The following is a 20,273-nucleotide window of genomic DNA, read 5'->3' as shown; positions in this document are numbered from 1 at the left end:
TGTGAAGTAAAACTAGCAGTAATAAATGCATTTCTGAAAATTAAAACAGCAACAACTGTTGGTAGACCTAACTCTTCCCTCTTACTGCCTCATGTTGCTTCCATGGGGGTAATTCTAATAAGCCTAGAAGGCAAAATTTGATCATTTCATAGAAATGCCATCCATACTCTTTCCTATTATATAGAAAGGTAAGTAAGAGGGAACTTCATTCAGAAAACAACAGCTGCTTTTTAAAGTCACCTCAGTTTGTAACAGGACCTAAAAGTAATCATGCCTTCTTCAATGAAAGCTAGCTACTTTTTTTTTAAAAGATTTTATTTATTTGACAGAGAGAGAGATCACAAGTTGGCAAAGAGGAAGGCAGAGAGAGAGGGGGAAGCAGGCTCCCCGCTGAGCAGAGAGCCCGATGTGGGGCTCGATCCCAGGACCCTGAGATCATGACCTGAGCCAAAGGCAGAGGCTTAACCCACTGAGCCACTCAGGTGTCCCGAAAGCTGGCTACTTTTAACAAAAGCACAATGACCCAAGGGTAAAGATAAACCCTTTCCCTGTTAGTTTTTAACTAAAACCAAAAAAGGGAAAATATCTAACTTTCCAGTTTTTAAGCACATCAAACTTCTATAATATCACTTTAACTATTGGTCACTATTCAAAAACCTACTACCTCAATATAATGGACCACTAACTCCTTTCAAACTTCTACACAGAAGACTCCATTTTGGGGTGCCTGGGTGGCTCAGTCGGTTGGGCAACTGCCTTCAGCTCAGGTCATGATCCCAGGGTCCTAGGATCGAGCCCCGCATTGGGCTCCCTGCTCAGCGGGGAGCCTGCTTCCCTCTCTCTCTCCCCCTCTGCCTGTTGCTCCCCCCACCCCGCTTGTGTGCGCACACTCTCCAATAAATAAATAAAAATTCTTAAAAAAAAAAAAAAAAGACTGCATTTTTATTTGGCTTATTAAACCCAGGTGCTCTGGCAGGAGATGCTCTGATCCAGCACAGGAGAAAGGTCCAAGCATGAGGAAAGCCCAGAAAGGAAAAAGAGTTTTATTCACATGGAAATCTGTTCAAAGTGCAGCCGCCAATAAAATGGCTCAAGGACCACAAAGGAGCAAAGAGGCTCCCCTCTCTACCCTACTCCGCTGGAAACTGTTCACCCCATGAGAGGAATGGAAGGTGCAGAAATGGAACCATGAGGCCCCTCTGATCTTCTCTCGTTTTTTCCCAAATTAATGTTACTGCACATTCCATCTAATCGTCCCTGTCTACTGTGTTTGCCCCTTTCATTCTCCTTGTTCTCCTACTTCTAGGGCTTCCTTTTATTTCACTGTGTCCCTCCCTGGAGGCCCTTCTCATTTCTCTCTGCCTCCTGATTTTCCGCAGTCTTCCTAAACCATCACAATTCCCTTCTGTGCCTGGAATAAATCATCCCCGCCACTATTACCTGGTCTTTCCTGCCCTTTTCTGAGCAGAACACCTATGTGGAAAGCCCCATTCTTGTGATGAAGCTGGAAAGGAGTTAAGATCTTGGGAGGTAGTTTTTTTGAAATGCAAATTCAGCACCAGAGGGGGGGGGGGAGAGGAAATTTTATAATCAACTGCAGAGATATTTATACTGTTTATTTTATAAATTCCAGATCATAAGCACTAAGCTAGTATCACCATTGTTTCCCCTGGACGGGTCCTATTTCACACTTGTGTTCTCCACCCATTTCTTAATAGAATTTCAGAGTCTTTTTAAAGCACCCAAAATTGGAAGAGGGCAATACAGTCTGTGACACTGTGGTGTGTTTGTGGTGTGTGGTGTGTCTGATAATGTGGCAAATTAAATTTAAACTAGGCTGGTCATGGCAGAAAAGATGACCTTTTCTGACTACAACTGTCACATCATAAGGCGCTGAGCCCACAAAACCCTGCCTCTTCATACAGCAGCTATAAGGAGGGACCCCGGAGGACCCTTCCACAGAAGATCCAGTGACATGATCTATGTTGACGTAACAGCTGGAAAGTTACCCAAACTCCATCACAAATGGTGAGACTATTTCAGATGAGGTATTAATAGGATCAGTTTGTGGTTCCACACACCATGCGGCGGCCAGCCCCTGTGACGCTGTCCTCTGCTCCCCTGCCCCATGACCATCTTCTCTAAATTCATACCTCAGTGCCTTCTGTGCTGTATCAACAGACACAATGTATGACCAACAGGATATGAGCAACGGGATGTGGAAGTGATGGCTGTACGGCTTCTAGGGCGTAAGGAAAAACTGTGAAAGATGATGAAATGTAGTGGGTTTCCTAGTTGGCTTACCCACTAGCGTCAACTAACTGTCCTACAGCAAGTAGTCTCAGCGGTGGCAAAATAAATACAGACAAGCTGTTGTTTGCCCAAATCAACTCCAGCTAAGCTCCCCCGCCCCGCAATACCAGCAAAGTAATCTAAAGCAGTCAATAGGTTGAGGAGGTTCGGACAGGGAACCAAGCTGACCCAGCATGCTCTCCTCCTCAATCTCAGAAGGGAATCCCGCCCAGAGGAGGCAGAGGAAAGAGGAGGAGGGAGGACTGAATTTCACTCTTGCTCAGGATTCTTCAGGTTGTCTATGGGTAGCAATAGCGAAGAGAATTTGGCAAGGGGGAGCCCAGACTCTCCACAAAAACCTCCTCGATCTCAAGTCCTTGGCAGTCAAGGACTCAACACTGACCCCGACTGCAGGATGCCTCGCCCCTGGGCACTCCGAGGGGCACGCTCCCGGGCTGCTGGGGTTCTGCTAACATGGCCCACAGGAGGCAGTTCTCATAAGCAGAAAAATGTCATGGTCGTTCTTCACCCATGCTCTGTAACATTTTTAAAGCATTTAGTGTCTGAAATCAGATGGAGAGCTCCCAACAGCCTCTGAAATGAGTGCTATTAGTTACCCACATTTTATATGCCTGTAAAGAAACAGAAGCTTTGAGGGATGAACCATCTTGCCCAAAGGCACACAGCTCTCAAGTGGCTGAGTTGGGACAAAACCAAGAATGGCAGGGTCCCAGCTAGTAAGTCATTCTGCTTCTAAGTTGGGCACATTTCTGATGATGACCTCTGACCCCGGTAAATTCAGAATTCAACTCAGCTAAATGAGAGAACAGCATATAAAAGTTTCAATTCAATAAAATTGAAGGTTACATATATACCAGAAACAAACCATGTCATCACTTATACCTGCTGTTTAAAGGGTTCTTTGGAATGCCATATATTTTACCAACACGGGTTCTGATGTCATCTAAATGCCGCTAGGACCAGTTCCCAAAAAAGTAAAAAGGCTGAGAAAATAACATGGGTGCATGGAGTTAAGTACTACATATGGTAGAGACTAATCAAAATTCTGCCCTCAGTCTTCGGGTGAACATCCGTTTCAAAAGAAAACTCAAAGAATGCTTTCACATGTTATCTTTTTTACACGTAGGGGAAAAATGTGAAACTTCAAGTATGATTTACTGGGTTAAGACTCCTTCCATTGCCAGGACAAAAATACCTCTTCCAGTCCCTGCAAAGAATCAGGTCCTTAACATCTTTAAAACATTCCAGACTGCAGGAACAATGAGGACTGGGGGGGAGGAAGAGGGCAAAAGGCGGAGAGATAAGTGATGGGACTTGATAAAAACACACCTACACATTCTATTCATTAGCAACAACTTGGGCCACCCTAGTTTCTTTGCACCAGAAAAGTCAGTCAACGCCTGTAAGTTGGGGGGGGAGAAGGGGGGGGGGTGGAGAAGCATAAGAAGCATACTGGAATCTTAACAGAAAAGAGAGTTATCCGTCCTCCGATTTCTCCAGCTCAGGCCTTCAGAGGATAATGCCCAGGTCGGAAAGCACATGTGAACAAACAGCACATTCCTTCTGAAAACAGCCTTCTATCCCCAGGCTTGTCTCCTCTGCCATCCCACACGTAGGCAGCTGTTGCAGGAAGTCGGCTCCAGACCTCCATCAGCATCACTCAGAGGCCTCCAAAACCGGAGAACGGATCTGGCAGCCCGCATTTGAAATGGAAAAGAGGGTGTTAACTGCCCAGTTTCCTGCTAGAAGGAATGTCTCTTGCATTTTGAGCCAGGGGTCCACATATCTATCGTCCTTTAAAAAAAAAAAAAAAAGAAGCTATGTAGGCTTGCTTGGACTATTTTCACTTTCAGACTGTACTTGGCAGAAAGACGGGTAAATTCCACTGACCTGAGCTCACTTTTAATTTTTTACATGTTTTCTTGATATTTTTGCCATGCTGAGGAATCATCCACAGCTGCAGACAAGTGAAAACACATAGGATTTATCTGCAACGACAGACCTGAGAGATGGCGCACTGATGGGAATCCATCTAGAGGCTGCAGGTTTTCAAGCTGCAGCGTGGGAAGCACACAGTACAGGAGCAAGGAGAAACCCCAGAGCCCTGCCACAACCAGACTCTCTTCCCACACACCCGGTCTGAGCAGGCCTTGGAGAATATGCGCTCAGGAGACAGAAGAGCTTGCAAGTGAGCGAAGCCATCAGCCACCTGCCAAGTGTGCAAGCCCCACCAAAGAGCTTATTTTAAACAGAAAAGCACCAATGTTATCTCTTAGAGGGAGCCAAGACCAGAAGAGATTCCAGAAGAAAATCTGCCTTGACTCCCAACATTCCAGACCTTATTGAGTTCCTCCTTCCAAACAAAGGGGACCACTGTTGCTGGCCCTGCACAGGTGGACGCAGCCACCCCTCCTGGAGCCCATGCCATCCAGCAGGAGGAGAAACTCCAAGGCCTCCCCGGCGCTCACAATCTCAGACCTCGAGAAGAAAACACCATCCCCGACTTACTCCTATAATTCTTATCTGCAAGAGTAAGTTTGGGTAAACAGACACTGGGGTCAGATTCTGCTTCTGAGCAGTGATAGCAAAATATAAAAGAGAAAAAAATATCGGGGAGGACCATCTGAGAAGGAATTAGAACACAAAAACCTGACAATAAGGGAAACTGCTAGGGTCAGAAAGCAATTTGTGATCTCCGAAGGAGAAAAGCACAAGAATAATGCTTTTGTCACCAGTTTCCAGCGTTAAAGTCAGAAACTATGACTCCATGCGGTGGAATTTCATCTAAAGTACAAGTGAATCTTGGGATTGCCAGCAATTCCAAAGGTCAAAGGTCAAATGCCAAAAGTATGCTGTATCCTCGTTTTCTTCCATATTTGGAATTCTTACCATTTTGTTCCAATTCTTTCCCACGTGGCACAGAAAGTTCTAGAGGCCTCCACATCAGCTACTACCTATATATTAGTGACACAACTGTAACTCTTCCACCAACAGTACATGCTTATCATTATATCAGTACACTACGAAAGGAATATGCCTCACTTAAATCAACTGTTTTAAATGAATACCTTCCAGAGTCCCTCCATCTTATTTCATTTCATTTTATTTTTTCAATTTAAATTCAATTAGTTGACATATAATGTATTATTAGTTGCAGAGGGAGAGGTCAGTGATTCATCAGTCTTAAAATATAAAACACCCAGCGCTCATTACAGCCTGCGCCCTCCTTAATGTCCATTAAAAACGCAGTTAAAAATTGCTTGGCAGTCAAAGGGCCAGAGGCTCTCAAGTGTTACTGTGCCTACTCCCCACCCAGAGAGCGGAGGGAAACCGATATGGCTGGGCCCCAGCTCCATAGGTTGTTGAAGGCTAGGAAAGATCATGAGTTTACACAGATCTCACAAGCCCCTCTGTGGCAGTGAAGCTGTGGGTCTGAGACCAAGGAGCTGGGATCTAGAGGAGCCTCGGCTCTGGGAAAGCCTTGTGGACGCTAACAAGGACCTGGGTTCCCCACTCCAACCACAGCAGTACCAGCTCTGTCTGCTTTCAGAATGTGTGTGTGCGTGTGTGCGTGCGCACGCACGTGCACACACACGAATGCTTAGAATGGTGGCATGGGAATAAGGATCTGTATTTAACTGGGATCGACACAAGAGTGTTTGAAAAAGGAGGATCTACTCATGGGTAAGATTTTGAAAATCACTGACCCCAATTTACCTGTTCATCTTACTAAAGGAAATCTGAGGCCTAGTGACATGACTTGTGTATCACATAATCCCAAAACACATACTACTGTATCTTAACAGGTCCACTAAGGTTTTAAAATGAACAAGTAATAAGTGAGAAAGACATCCTCATTGCTGGGATAAACCTACAGATGAAGGAAAGGTCTGCAGTATCAACTGCACACACGCCATACCTTCACATACAAAGTGGAGATTGTGAGTTAGCATGTCTGACATACTCTCTCTTCCTGTCCTTGTCCCATCCCAGACACAGACACAGACACACACCCCCATAATAATTAAAGGGCCTGCTAGGTCTTTTTCATATTATCAGACAGTGCCTCCTCACTGAAGTTTTTCTTTTTCACTCTAGATTCACGTAATCCTTTCGGAAATAGCCTAGTAGATACCCTTTTTCTCCTTTCTGAGGATATAGAATAATGGGACTACCACTCAGACAAAAATTGCGGGATTTCAGTCTCAAACCTGGAACTGCTGGGCAACTTAATGTCATATGCTTTGGTTCTAATTGAGGCTAAAAGGGAAAGAATGAAACTTCCCTCTCACTCAGGGACACACACCAGTAAGTTCTTCAGTCTCCGTGATGAAAGACAACAGGACAATTTTAACTGGGCCTTGGCCACAGAACAGTCTTGAGACCTATCCATTGGGCAGTATTCTGCAGATGAGAACACATTTTTCCATACCACAGGATTCAGCAATTCCACTATGGACTACTCATCCAAAGAAAACAAAAACACTAATTTGAAAAGATATAGGCAGCCCTGAGTTCGCTGAACCATTATTTACAGTAGTCGTGATAAGGAAGCAACCCAAGTGTTCTCCAACAGATGAACTGAAAATAGATGGTGTGTACACATACACACACACATATGAATATTACTCAGCCATAAAAAAGAAGGAAATCTGGCCATCCGCAACAACACGGATGTCCCTAGAAGGTATGATGCTAACTCAAAGAAGTCAGACAGAGGAACACAAATAAATACGGTATGATTTTACTTACATGTGGAATCTAAACAAACAAATGAACAAATAAAACCGAACAGATACAGAGGAAAGACTGGCAGTCGCCAGAGAGGAAGGGGGTTAGTTGATGGGGGAAACAGGGGAAGGGAATGAAGATGCACAGACCTCCAGTTATAAACAGTAAGTCACAGGGAGGTAGTGTGCCGCATGGGAACCATAGTCAAGAATGTTGTACTGTAAATCTGAAAGTTGCTAAGAAAGTGAATCTCAAAAGTTTTCATCAAAAGAAAAATTTTTTGGTCACTTTGTGTGGTGACAGACAGTGTCTAGACTGAGTGTCAGGATCATTTAGCAAAGTATACATATGTCCGGAAACGCAGGGTGTAGCTGTCAAAGCGTAAGGTGGTCTGAGCAGAAGGAAGGCACTTCTGGCTTACAGGGGAAGGAGCTGCAGGAAGGAGGAGCGTCAGAAGGGAGGAAGGAGGGTCACTGCATAGGAGGATAGAGAGACACTGGTTTAGAGAGGGGGCTGTCCTGGATGAAAGGTAATCCTAAAATGACACGAGGGAGAGAGCAAAAATATTCAAGTAAAAAGGGGGAACGTGGGACGCTTGGGTGGCTCAGTGGGTTAAGCCTCTGCCTTTGGCTTGGGTCATGATCTCAGGGTTCTGGGATCAAGTCCCACATGGGGCTCTCTGCTTGGCAGGGAGCCTGCTTCCTCTTCTCTCTCTCTCCCTGCCTCTCTCCCTACTTGTGATCTCTGTCAAATAAATAAATAAAAAATCTTAAAAAAAGGGGGGAGGGGGGACGTTATCCTGAGCTGTTAAGAACTGAAACTGAACTAGGCTACTTTTAATATTTAATAAAGATAATTAAAATACCCATTTTACAGATGATACAGAGGTTCAGAGAATACTAAAAGCAAACAGTTATCAAGTGACAAAGCCAGATCAATTCTAAGCCAAGGAAGTCTGCTAACAAAGTCCCAACCATTCTGTGCCCACAACACACCATTAAACTCCAGGTAGTACAAAGAAACATGAGCCAACATTCCTCAGAGGGTACAGTGGGACTCTATCCTCCCTAAGCTGTTTTCCTGAAGGTAACAGTAAATGAAAGGAGGGGTTGGCTGCAGAGCAGCCTCCCTAGGGGTAAAGAACTCTTTCTAGGAAAAGTAAACACTAAACAGCTACGTATGTTCAAATGGAAGACTTGTTCTAGAAAACAAACCAATTAAGAATACACAATTCATTCCACAAATATTTGCTGTGTACCTACTATGTGCCCGAAATAGTTCTAGGAGGTAAAAATGGAGAATTAAAGTTCCTATCTCCTATTGTGCACAACTTAGTGAACCACACATATTGTAGCCATCCTTAATTCTAAGATAGTAGTTCTTTATCTTGGCTGACATCATTCCCAATGGAGGACTGATAAAACAAAGAAACGAACAAACAAGAAAACATGAAGCCAGATCAGGTGAACAGATTCTGATTTAGTAGATCTGAAACTGAGGTTCATGGGTCTATTCTGGGATTTTTGTAGGTTATTTCATTCAATCTACTATATTTTGTTCAATTCTTTCCTTGTTTGTACATTGATTCATCTGCTTATTCTTTTATATTTTATTATATTTTTAAACAGTATCTGATTCATTTGTGGTTCTCTCCTTTGAAAATATTTACAACTGGAAGTATAATCCTAATCCTCTTTACCTATTTTGTCCATCCCCTCCCCTTCCCTCTGGCAACCACTAGTTTGTTCTCTGTATTTAAGAGTCTATTTTTTGTTTTTTAGATTTCACATATAAGTATAATCAAATGGTGATTTGTCTTTCTCTGTCTGACTTATTTCACTTAGCATAATACCCTCTCTAGGTCCATCCATGTTGTTGCAAGTGGCAAGATCTCATTCTTTTTTATGGCTGAATAATATTCCATTTTATATGCATATATCACTCTTCTTTAGATTTCTCTACACACGCGTCTATCAGTGGATATCTGGGTTGCTTCCGTATCTTGGCTAATGTCAATAATACTGCAACAAATACAGGGGTGCGTATCTTTTTGAATTAGTGTTTTTCTTTGGGTAAATAACCCAAGTGAAATCACTGGATCATATGGTAGTTATAGTTTTAATTTTCGAGGAACCTCTGTATTGTTTTCCGCAGTGGCTACAACCAGTTTATATTCCTACTAACAGTGCATGAGGCTCCCTTTTCTCCACATCCTCGCCAACACTTGTTATTTCTTGTCTTTTTGATAGTAGCCATTCTGACCGGAATGATATGACATCTCATGGTTTTGATTTGTATTTTCCTGATGATTAATAATGATGAGCATCTGTTCATGTGCCTTTTGGCCATCTATATGTCTTTTCTGGAAAAATGTCCATTCAAGTCCTCTGCCCATTAGATCTTTTCTTGGTGTTGAGTTGTAGAAGTTCTTTATATATTTTGGAGATCATCCCTTTACTGGATGTATCACTTGCAAATGTCTTCTCCTCTTCAGTAAACTGCCTTTTCACTTCATTTCATTTGAATTAGTGGTTTTCTTTGGGTAAATAAAGAGCAAAAGTTCTTTATTTTTGTGTAGTCCCAATTGTTCATTTTTGTTTCTTTTTTCTCTTGCCTGAGGAGACATGTCCATAAATATGCTAAGGCCCAAATCTGTCCAACAGATTATTGCCTATGTCTTCTTTTAAAAGTATTATGATTCTGGGTCACACATTTAAGTCTTTAATCCATTGTGAATTTATTTTTGTGCAGGGCCTAAGAAAGTGGTCCAGCTTCATCCTATCCAGTTTGCCCAGTACCATTTATAAAACAGACTGTCTTTCCCTCATGTATATTCTCACCTTTTTTGTCGTGGATTAATTGACCATATAACCATGGGTTTACCCTTGCACATTCTGTTGCACTAATCTATGTATCTGTTTTCCTGCCAGTACCAGATTGTTTTGATTGCTCCAGCACTGTAGTATATCTTGAGATCTGGGATGGTGATATATTCAACTTTGCTGTCCTTTCTCAAGACTGTTCTGACTATTCGAGGTCTTCTGTGGTTCCACACAAATGTTTGGATCATTCGTTCTGGTTTCTGTGAAAAATGGTATTGGTATTTTGACAGGGATTGCACTGAATCTATAGATTGCTTCGGATAGTATGGACATTTTAACAATATTAATTCTTCTAATCCATGAGCATAGAATATCTTTCCACTTGTCTGTGTCCTCTTCAAATCCTTTCAACAATGTCTTAGTTTTCAGAACAAAGGTCTTTTACCTCATTGGAACGTGGTCATTTCAGATTGGCACGTTTCATTCAGTAATATGCATTTAAGGTGGTTTTACCCCTTTTTATACTTTAACAACACTGGGTAATATTCCATTGTCTGCATATAGCACAGCTTGTTTACTTACTGGAGGACATCTAGATAGCTTCCAAGTTTTGGCAATTATGAATACAGCTGCTATAAACACTTGTGTGTAGATTTTTGTCAGGACCTAAGTTTTCATTTGGGAAAATGAATACTTAAGTTTTTAAATCCAACATGTAAACCCCTCAGATCCTTACTGACATGAGGCAGAAAACATAATACTCTGATTCTTTATTTCGTGGCTCAACCACGTGGAACTGCACTTTGAGTGGTTTTGAGGAGGTAAATAATGCAATGAGAAAAGGAGCAACAGACTGAGTTCAGACTAAAGCGGAGATATTCAATTTTTTCTATTTTTTCATGGCAAAACACACACTCCTGTAAGTGCACAGGGAAAGTGATCTCACTGTTACTATCATCGCCATCACCATCATCATCATCATCATCATCATCACGTTTTCTACACAACAGAGAAGAGCTTAAGGTGCTCAAAATAATTATACTCTCATTCATTACATAAGAGGCCAAAATGTTTGTAAATATATAGATGTTAGCAAACATTTCAGTCCAGATTTCAGTGCAAATCCCTATAGTCTCTTAAAGCTGTGAGTATATTAAAAAATAAAGCAGCTTACACATTTAGACATGTGATATAGAATAACTGTACAGATAAGGAAGATACTTGTTTTGCCATACTTACTCCATAATTACCTTAGTTTTATTTGCGAACTTTGACCCTGATTCATCTTAATTTCCCTCCTTTATCTCTCTGCTCCTTAGATTTATTCTGACTCTATTATATATATCTATGTCATCTGTCTGAAATCTTTGTTGGTGCAAGACAGGGCAAACAGAGAATAAATCAAATAATCAAGGTAGTTCAATCCTCATTAAGCTCTCTGAAGACTGCTTCTACATTCCTTTTCTCTTTTTTACAAACTAAAATTCTTAGAAAAACTTATTTCTAATTTTTTGGTGTGAATTCCTTTTCATACCCATTGTTAAAAAGTCTACCATTGCTAGTAATCTAATTTCAAACTGTCTGTATTATCAGTTGACTAAAAATAACGTTAAAAAAATAGCAAAAATAGCACTATACCTAAAAAACTACTTAAACGCCTCTTAAGCTTTGGGTCTCTTTTATATACTTATTTACACTTTGTATAATAAGAACTTGGAAAAATATAGAAAAGGATAAGGAACAAAATTAAAGGAATCTATAATACATTTTACTCAGAGAAATTTCTGGTCACTTTTGACTGTATCTTACTATTCCTCTTTTTAATGCTACAATTCACTCATAAATAAAGTGGGGGAAAGGCTGAAGCCAACGGCTGGTTCTACCTCAGTTTCCTCAGCCCCAAAAGAGTCCAGTCTTCTCTATGCAATCAAACATAAACAACTTCCGTCTCTGTCATTCACAAACACATCTCACATACACAGTCCCTGTTCCTATCTGGATGAGGTCTGGTAAGACAAAGGAGTATATTTAATGACTGCTATAAACACTTCTTACCCTGTCTTTTCTAGACACTCATGTCTTTATATATTTATAATTGTAAACTCACCTCGCTTTTCAAAATGTTACCTTATTCTACCTCAATTAAGTCAGCCTTCTCCACACACCTGTATCAAAAGCTTGTTTTTAACTCCTATGGCATCGAAATAGGCAGTTTCTAAATCTTGGCTAAAAACTTGATTTAAGGGGCGACTGGGTGGCTTAGTGGGTTAAAGCCTCTGCCTTCGGTTCAGGTCATGATCCCAGGGTCCTGGGATCGAGCCCCGCTTTGGGCTCTCTGCTCAGCAGGGCGGTGCTTCCGCGCCCCCCCCCACTCCCCCCCCAACCTGCCTCTCTGCCTACTTGTGATCTCTGTCAAATAAGTAAACAAAATCTTAAAAAAAAAACAACAACCTTAATTTAAAGTACATATACCTGATTCCCCCAAATTAACCAATCTATAGCCATAAGACTCATCTACAAAAAAACACATGCCCTTTGGAGCTGATGTCTCATATATGGTGACCATATTTCTTCCACCTCAGTCTTGAGCAATGAATAGTTCATTCAGAATGCAAAGGTGGCATTAAGCAAGAACTGATGCCTGAAAGTAAGCAGAAATATATTCCTATTCCACAATGATACATTTCACTACAGAACCAAGTAATTACATCTGGTTTGACGAGGTGTAATTATTTTCACTGTTAAACTAGCCCTGTACTTCTTAGAAAGACTCTTTGGATCTCCTCCCTGCCTGTCTATTTGGAGTGAAAACAACAGGAAGTGGGCTAATGTGAAAAGCCACTCGCTCGGATACTTGTTACTGAGCTTATGTAAAACGTCACATGGCACTTGTGACCCGAGGATATTTCTGCCATAAACTATTAATAAAAAAGAGAATACGATATTCAGCTCTTCCTCAGAAAACGATTGGAAGGTCTAACTAGCCATCCCTACGAGAAAGACCAGTGGCCATGAAATAACACTGTTAGGTACAAGATGTTTCTTTTAGGATGTCTGGCTCCATGGATCACTCCTTACAGCAAACATCTCTGCCCATTACCTTGCAAATCGGAATCAGTCGACTTTGGACTGCTCCTGGCCCGCCGCTCCGTTTTCTTAATTCCTGGCCCGCCCCCGCTGCCTCCACTGCCTCCGCCACCTCCAGCGCTGTGGCCCTTCCCATAGCCATTGTACACGGGTGTGCAGTTGCTTTTGTAGATAGAAGACGGGGGGCTGTTGAGGCGGTTCTGGCGGTCTATCTGGCGGTCTTTCAGTTTTTTGTGCGGAGGCTTGCTGTACTGGTCTTCCCGGGTAATGTAGCTTGACATTCCATAGAGTGGTATGATTTCTGAAATGGAGGATTATGACAAACACAAGCTCAGTCTACATTTTATGTATGTATTTAGTTAGTTAGTTAGTTTTGTTTTGTTTTATTTACTTGTCAGAGAAAGAGTGTGGAAGCACAAGCAGGGGGAGTGGCAGGCAGAGGGAGAAGCAGACTCTGCTGAGCAGGGAGCCCCATGCAGGAGACATCCCAGGACCCTGGAATGACCACCTGAGCAGAAGGCAGAAACTTAACCAACTGAGCTATCCAGGCGCCCCAGTCTACATTTTCAGTAAGAAATTTTAAATGGTCAAAAGACCTGGCTCCTGAAGGAAGGAGTTTAAAAAACTACTAAATATTTTTTTTAATTTTACATATATATAGAATACATGTTTAAAATGTTCCCATTCATTTTGAACCAATCGAAGAATGATCATTAAAAACTGTATTGTGTGAAAGAACAAATAAAACAACTGTAGTGCATTTTCATGAATGTTCCAAAAATTATGGAAAATACTGAAGACAAGGTTACTGTCCCTGAAGAGTTCATATTCTAGTTGAATTTATATATAAATTTGATTTTGTTGTCAAAAATCACTGTCAAATGTTTTTTAACTGCAATATATCGAAAACAAATCAGAAAAAAATAAAACAGCCCCATAAACGTGTCCTTAGAATCAAGACACTTAAAACTATACTCATCGTTATAGACAAAATAGCATTTCTTCTGAAAAGTATATAACATACCGCTTCTCGGCCTTTTGGCTAAGATCAAGTGAAAAGTGTTTAACAACCTGAATCTAAGGAGTTGTTTATGGCATGTGAAAGAGCCAACTTCTGAATAAAACTTACTAACATGATGAGATGAAAATTTAACTAAAAATAATCAAAGCTCACAGAATCTGGGGAAATGTTCAAAGAGAAACAGCAGGAGTAAACATAAGCCATCTCTGCAACCTGGTGCCTCACGTAGTAAGCTGTGGTCTCAAACGTCTATTTTGGAGTAATCCAGAGGCAAGATAAACTGACTAGTAGAATGTCACCTGGCTTCACTATGTAGAATTTTTTTTTTTTTTAAGATTTTATTTACGAGAGAGAGAGAGAGAGAGAAGGAGGAAGCACAAGTAGGTGGAGGAACAGAGGGAGAAGCAGACCTCCAGCTGAGCAGGAAGCCCAATGCAGGACTGGATCCCAGGATCCTCGGATCCTGAACTGAGCCAAAGGCAGACAGACATTTAAGCAACTGAGCCACTCAGGCGTCCCTACTATGTAGATTTTTAAATGGCTCCAAAAAAACAATGGGAGCTTACAAAACAATTTCTGATCTTAGGAGAAAACATTTATTTTAAATTAAAAGATGTTAAAATCAATTAAAAATTGTATTTAGGCATTAATAAAAATGACAATATATAACACAGAGACTGGGTCCTTAAGTGTTAATAAGAAAAAAGGGCCCCCATACGCATAGAATGACCAAATAAATTAGCATTCCAAGCTGAATACTTCTGAGAGTGAAAAGGCAGCATTCCTATCCTGTCTCTGGACAAGAGACCTAAATGGGGCCCGTTTTAAGCATAGGAGGAATGCACATTCCCCTTATTTAACATAACTGACCTTTCAACTGATCAATGGTAAAGCTCCACTTTTCTTTCTGTTCATATAGCTTAGAGAAGATCTTTAAAACGCAAATCTTCACAAGGTAACCAAACTGCACTAAAGAATGTGAAAACATGAATGCAATCTGACTCAGAGCCTATGCCCAGGGTGCCTGGGTGGCTCAGCTGGTTAAGCATCAGACTCTTGATTTCGGCTCTCGAGTCATGATCTCAGGGTCAAGAGATCGAGCCCCACATCAGCTCCTGACTCAGAGGGGAGTCTGCTTGAGAGTCCTTCTCTTCGCCCCCCACCCCCGGCTCATGCTCCCTCTCTTGTTCTAAGAGCCTATGTCCAACTAAATCATACCCAAATATACAAAAGGATATTAACTGTTTTAAATATCACAATGCAAAAAATAAATAAATAAATAAATAAATATCACAATGCGTTATACTTGAAATTTAAGATATTCACCATGGACACTAATATAATAATCTTTTAAAGCATGTTGAAACTTTACTCCTCTGGTATGGGAAATTAAATGTTTTAAGTTGTTTTTAGATACGTACACCGAGAAGTAAGGTAAGGGATATATATAGGGCTTTTTAACTATAACACAACAGGAATTTGTTTTTTGCTTTCTTTAATTTGAAATCAATGAGGCACTTTCATTTTTACATTATTATACCCTGTTATTACAATGAAAATAAACCAAAATACCCTCTGAAAGAAAAACACTTTTCTTCTTAATTCTAATGACCATTTAAATCATACTGCTGTCTAAAACTGAATAGGACATCATTTACAAAAGGTAACTACGTGGCTTCCTACTAACACACTGTGTAAGGCACTCTTCATCAAGCAATTAGCCAGTTGCCAAGGCTTTTAGTCATTAAGCTCAGACCAAAGCAGAAAACTCTGACAATACTCAAATATTTAATGTGCCTTGTGTCAAAGCACTGAATACTTTCTTAAAAATGACAGTTAATTATTTTTTTCAGATTTTATCCATGCTTTCATGGCATTTCCTCCTCTGTTTGGGGGGGTTATGTCATTAGGCAGGAAGATTGTATCAATACAAGGTTATCAAAGCCATCATTTCTCCATGCCCTGCTATGATAGCGCTTGATTCTTTTGAATTTTGTATTTCTAAGTACTAAGTTTCTAACTACTAAAACAAACAAAAAACCAAAACAACAAACTCAAATTCTATCCCTAAGTTGGAATAGGATGTTCCACTTAAAATAACCATCTCAAATTTTTACTTTGTTAAGAAAAAAAATTACAATGTGAGTTAAACATACAGGGGGAAATATATATATGCATACATAACTGATAAGTGAAGTTTACGGTAAGTTGCTATTCCTGCTATACAGCAGGAATTCTCGTATTTGAACCAATATAAAGAAATGTTTGAAGTGATAAAATGCTTCAATTCATAGAAGAAAATCACTTTGCAAAGCCTTAGACATCTTAGCTAGTAAAGTCTGATTTTGGGGGGACACCTGGGTGGCTCAGTTGGTTAAGCGTCTGTCTTCAGCTCAGGTCATGATCTCGGGGTCCTGGGATGGAGTGCAGCTTTGAGCTCCCTGTTCAGTGGGGAGCCTGCTTATCTCTTCCCTCTCCCTCTGCTGCTTCCCCTGCCTGTGCTCTCTCTCTCTGTGCCAAATAAATAAAATCTTAAAAAAAAAAAAAAAAAAGTCTGCTTTTTTTTTTACCCTCACTCATCTGGTTTCTGAGTAACCATTTTGATAGAAAAAGGCTTTAGACTCAAGCAACACCAAGACCCAAACTAGAAAGACATAATGTCTGAGACTCTTTCATGTCGAGGTGAGTACTTGGCTACTAACCAGTGAAACTGGCTTCAGGAGGACCCTGTCGAGGAGATTCTGAGTTCTACAAAGATTGCCAACATAGGGCATCTGGGAAACTGGGTCCTCTATCACTGGCAATTGGGCACAAAACACTTAATTTTCCTTCTGCGGCTAGGCCATACGGATGCTTAGGCAACAATGTCCCACAGTTCCATCTCAGGCCACTGTCACAGAAAAATATGTAAATGGGACAAAGGAACATATGCTACATCATTCACTTCTTACTACGGTAAGAAGTAGCTATCCCACTCCCTTCTCTTTTTGCAGTGGCTGGAACAGGGGGCAGAATCTTGGAAAACATAAAGAGCTGAAACCCACAAAGGAATCTTTGCAAGATGTGCTTCGAGACAAAGGAAGCTAGGAATTTCTTGTGAGCTTTCTACAGCCAGTAGATCCCCTACCAGGCTCACTGCAGGAGAAACAAAGGCTCCATGGTTCTCCTAAGCTACTTCGGAGTTGTAACCAGTTTCAACTGCTCCCAACGCCAGCAATAATCTACTCACCTTGCTCGCCGTATATTGTAGGGGGAATATGGTGCTGAGGAAAAAACTGAGGTGGCATATCTCCAGGTCCAGTAACAGGTGGGTAGTAAGCCGTGTGTGAGTTATGAATAAAATGGGGGTGGTGAGTCAGGTAGGGGGGCAGGTGGTGGGTTGGAGACATGGCTGAGGGATAGCTTGGGGGGTAACACTCAGGAGACTGCGGTGTGACCACCACCCGGCGGACTCCAGTATTGTCTTCAATCACCTAAAGAAAACAGGAGAAAGAAACAGTGTCGTATATATTATCAACAAACATCTCATGGACATATATAGTATTTAATTGCTTCCCTTACTGGAATTTTTCTCTCCTCATGGAAGAAAAAAATTAGTGCGTATTGAATTCTGGTTCTCTAACTCAAACCAATCTTTAGATGCGTCTTAGAAATAATAATGTTTAACAATGAAAACTTATGAAAATAAGCTTTCATCAACCACTTGATTCTGATTACACAAAACTTTTAGGAGAGATCAATGGCTTGATAATAAATCTCGTTTGTCTCGTAAAATTTTCTAAGAAGACCTGGAAGAAGACTTCTGAAGACTTCATCCAAGACAAGTGAATTTCATGTGTAGTTTAGCTGATTTGAGCAATGACTCTGAATGTAACTAATGGTTCAGTGGTTTTCCAGAAAGGAGATTTCTGAGTAACATAAATGTACTTCACAGGGCAAGCTTTCCAGATGGGCTTCACGGCTTTTGACCCATTCCTGCTTTAGCATGACCGTAATGTTTGTACAGGGCTTTTGGAAACAAAGAGAACATTAACTTCAGAGACCAGGGGAGTACCAAAGGTTCATTTAATTTGGGACCAAGGATGCAGATAAAATGAGGGGATTCCAACCAATAAAAAACTCAAACAATACTCAATCAAGATGGACACCTTTGTTCCCAAGACATCCTGATGACATAATGGGAGCTGTCAAGGGAGACACTAGAACAGGGGACCTGCTATAAGCAGAAGGAGCCTATCACCACTCTGTCCACACGTTTTTCAGAGGCTTTCTAATTCCCTCAAGGAAGGGAGCTAAGGCAGTATAGTAACAATGTTTACTGCCTCTCTGGCCAATTCCATGGGACCTGCTATCAAAACAAAGGCTTTTGTTGAGATGCCAGGTAAGAAATTACACAACAGATACCATAATCAGGAGGGAAAGCTGAGGAGCAGAGGAGCAGGGAAAGACAGAATGAGGGATGCTTTTAGGATCTGAAAGAATTGGTAGTACTGGGATAGCTCGGAGAAAGGTCCCTGGGGTCAGGGCCCAAGAGTACACCTAGATGCCAAAGAGACCAGCTGGCCTAATCAAGTATTTAAGACAATCAGGCACACACTGGTAGGAAGCTTGCTTAAAAAAAGTAATAATAATTTTAAACCACCACCACCACTACCAAAAAGCACTGAAAATTAAACTTGTATATTGAAATGGATTTCTCATTACACCTCAGGAGGCTGATTATAGGCCAAAATAAAATGACTTAATCACGTCTAAAACATTCTAATAAAAAAATTATAATAAGCTTTGTTTTTAAAAAAACTGTTTGATACAAAATGTCAAGTTTATCAATGTTAGCCTGAACATGAGTGTACGAGTTAGGTCCCGTCTGAATTAACAGCCAGTCATCTTTATGTTAATAAAAGAAAAATTGTTATGTTTATTAATGAACCAATTAACATAATAGTCTCAGAATTAATCACTATGTTAACAGTTCATTAAGAAAACAGTATTAACTCCTTAAAATGAAGATTGAGTCATACTCCCTCCTAAAGCTCAAGATGGGGCTTTTTACGCATTCTTTAATAAATGTAACTTCTTCTGGGTTTTGGCAAGCTAATCCCATTAACCCCATTTATGAAGGCACGGCAGTTGATAGAAGGTAGATGTGAAATGATCCTTAAACTATGACGTCGGAAATGCTATGCGTGTGCTAGCATCTTCTATATCATCTAAAATGAAGAGCGAGAAAAGGGCATTTGGTAATTGCAGTTCGTACAATTTTTGTGTACGTACATATTTTTCTTACTATCTGATAGAAACACACATTATTCTATCGTCTTCCTTCTCCTCCACTCTGCCACTGGCTAGTAAGAAAAAAGTAAGGTATATTCCAGATGTTCCTCCTTCACGGAACCTCCAATTCAATCCTGTGGTAGACACCAGAAGGTCCACAGAAGCAAAGTATTTGTTTTCTTGAAACTTGCAACCTTCATTACGTTCATTACTGTAAAACTTCTAATGGCCAACCAGCCACACAGACTCAGGCTATATAGTAAAACAAGAACAGGGCCCTCACTAAATATGAAGAACTCTGGGCTTGTAAACAGGAGCATATATTACAGTGAGAAGAAATTACTTTAATTTCATCATAATTTCTAACTTGCTAAAAGAAAACACTTAAAAAATGAGGTGAACAGAAAGCACTAACAAAGAGAAGAATTCTACTACAGGGGAAAAAAATCTGTAAGAGATACAGAGCTAATACATTAGCTTTTTACCAGTACATTTTGAAAGAATAAGTACTGCCACTAATTTGAAAAACTAGTAGCTCTGATGCATAAATTATGCTTCACGAAAAGAGAAATTTCCAGTCAGAAAACCAAGTAGCTCTTTGAAACCGCAAATGGCCTACTTATAATGAAAATTGTCTGACAGCCCCATTTTTAATTATCTTAAATTATTCTGTGGTATTTGTTCATTAAAAATATTTTAAGGAATGAAATATTAATTCTAAAATAATGAGAAACAAAAATTTAAAAATATGCTGAATATTTTGTTCATTGTTCTTCTGTAACACAAACTGCAATATATTTATCAAATTCAGGTTTGATCTATGTCTAAGGAAATTATGCTTATGTTCCCCCAAACAATAAGAAAATCCAAGGAACAATAAAAATGCACAAAATAATAAGCAACTCAGGAAATCATGGTAATAGTACTCTTTGTTTAAAAATTAGGCTCCTAGGGGTGTCAGGTAAGCATTTGCCTTCCTTCAGGTTAGGTCATGATCTCAGGGTCCTGGGCTAGAGCCCAGGGTC

The 20,273-nt window shown here is 40.5% G+C and overlaps 1 protein-coding gene across 1 annotated transcript in view; it reads right to left on the bottom strand.

Moving 5' to 3' along the window:
* Window positions 1–20,273, bottom strand: part of FNDC3B (fibronectin type III domain containing 3B) — a 344,111-nt gene that overhangs the window by 127,356 nt on the left and 196,482 nt on the right. The window contains exons 5-6 of the mRNA XM_080808436.1: window positions 17,204–17,447; window positions 12,967–13,254 (exon numbers count right to left, since the gene is read on the bottom strand). Of these exons, the coding sequence (XP_080664562.1) occupies window positions 12,967–13,254; window positions 17,204–17,447 (532 nt within the window). The remainder of the gene's footprint in view (window positions 1–12,966; window positions 13,255–17,203; window positions 17,448–20,273) is intronic.

The sequence above is a fragment of the Martes martes genome, assembly GCF_963455335.1.
Source record: "Martes martes genome assembly, chromosome: 1".
In the NCBI taxonomy this organism is placed as follows: Eukaryota; Metazoa; Chordata; class Mammalia; order Carnivora; family Mustelidae; genus Martes; species Martes martes.
This window is presented reverse-complemented; position numbering and strand designations above follow the sequence as displayed.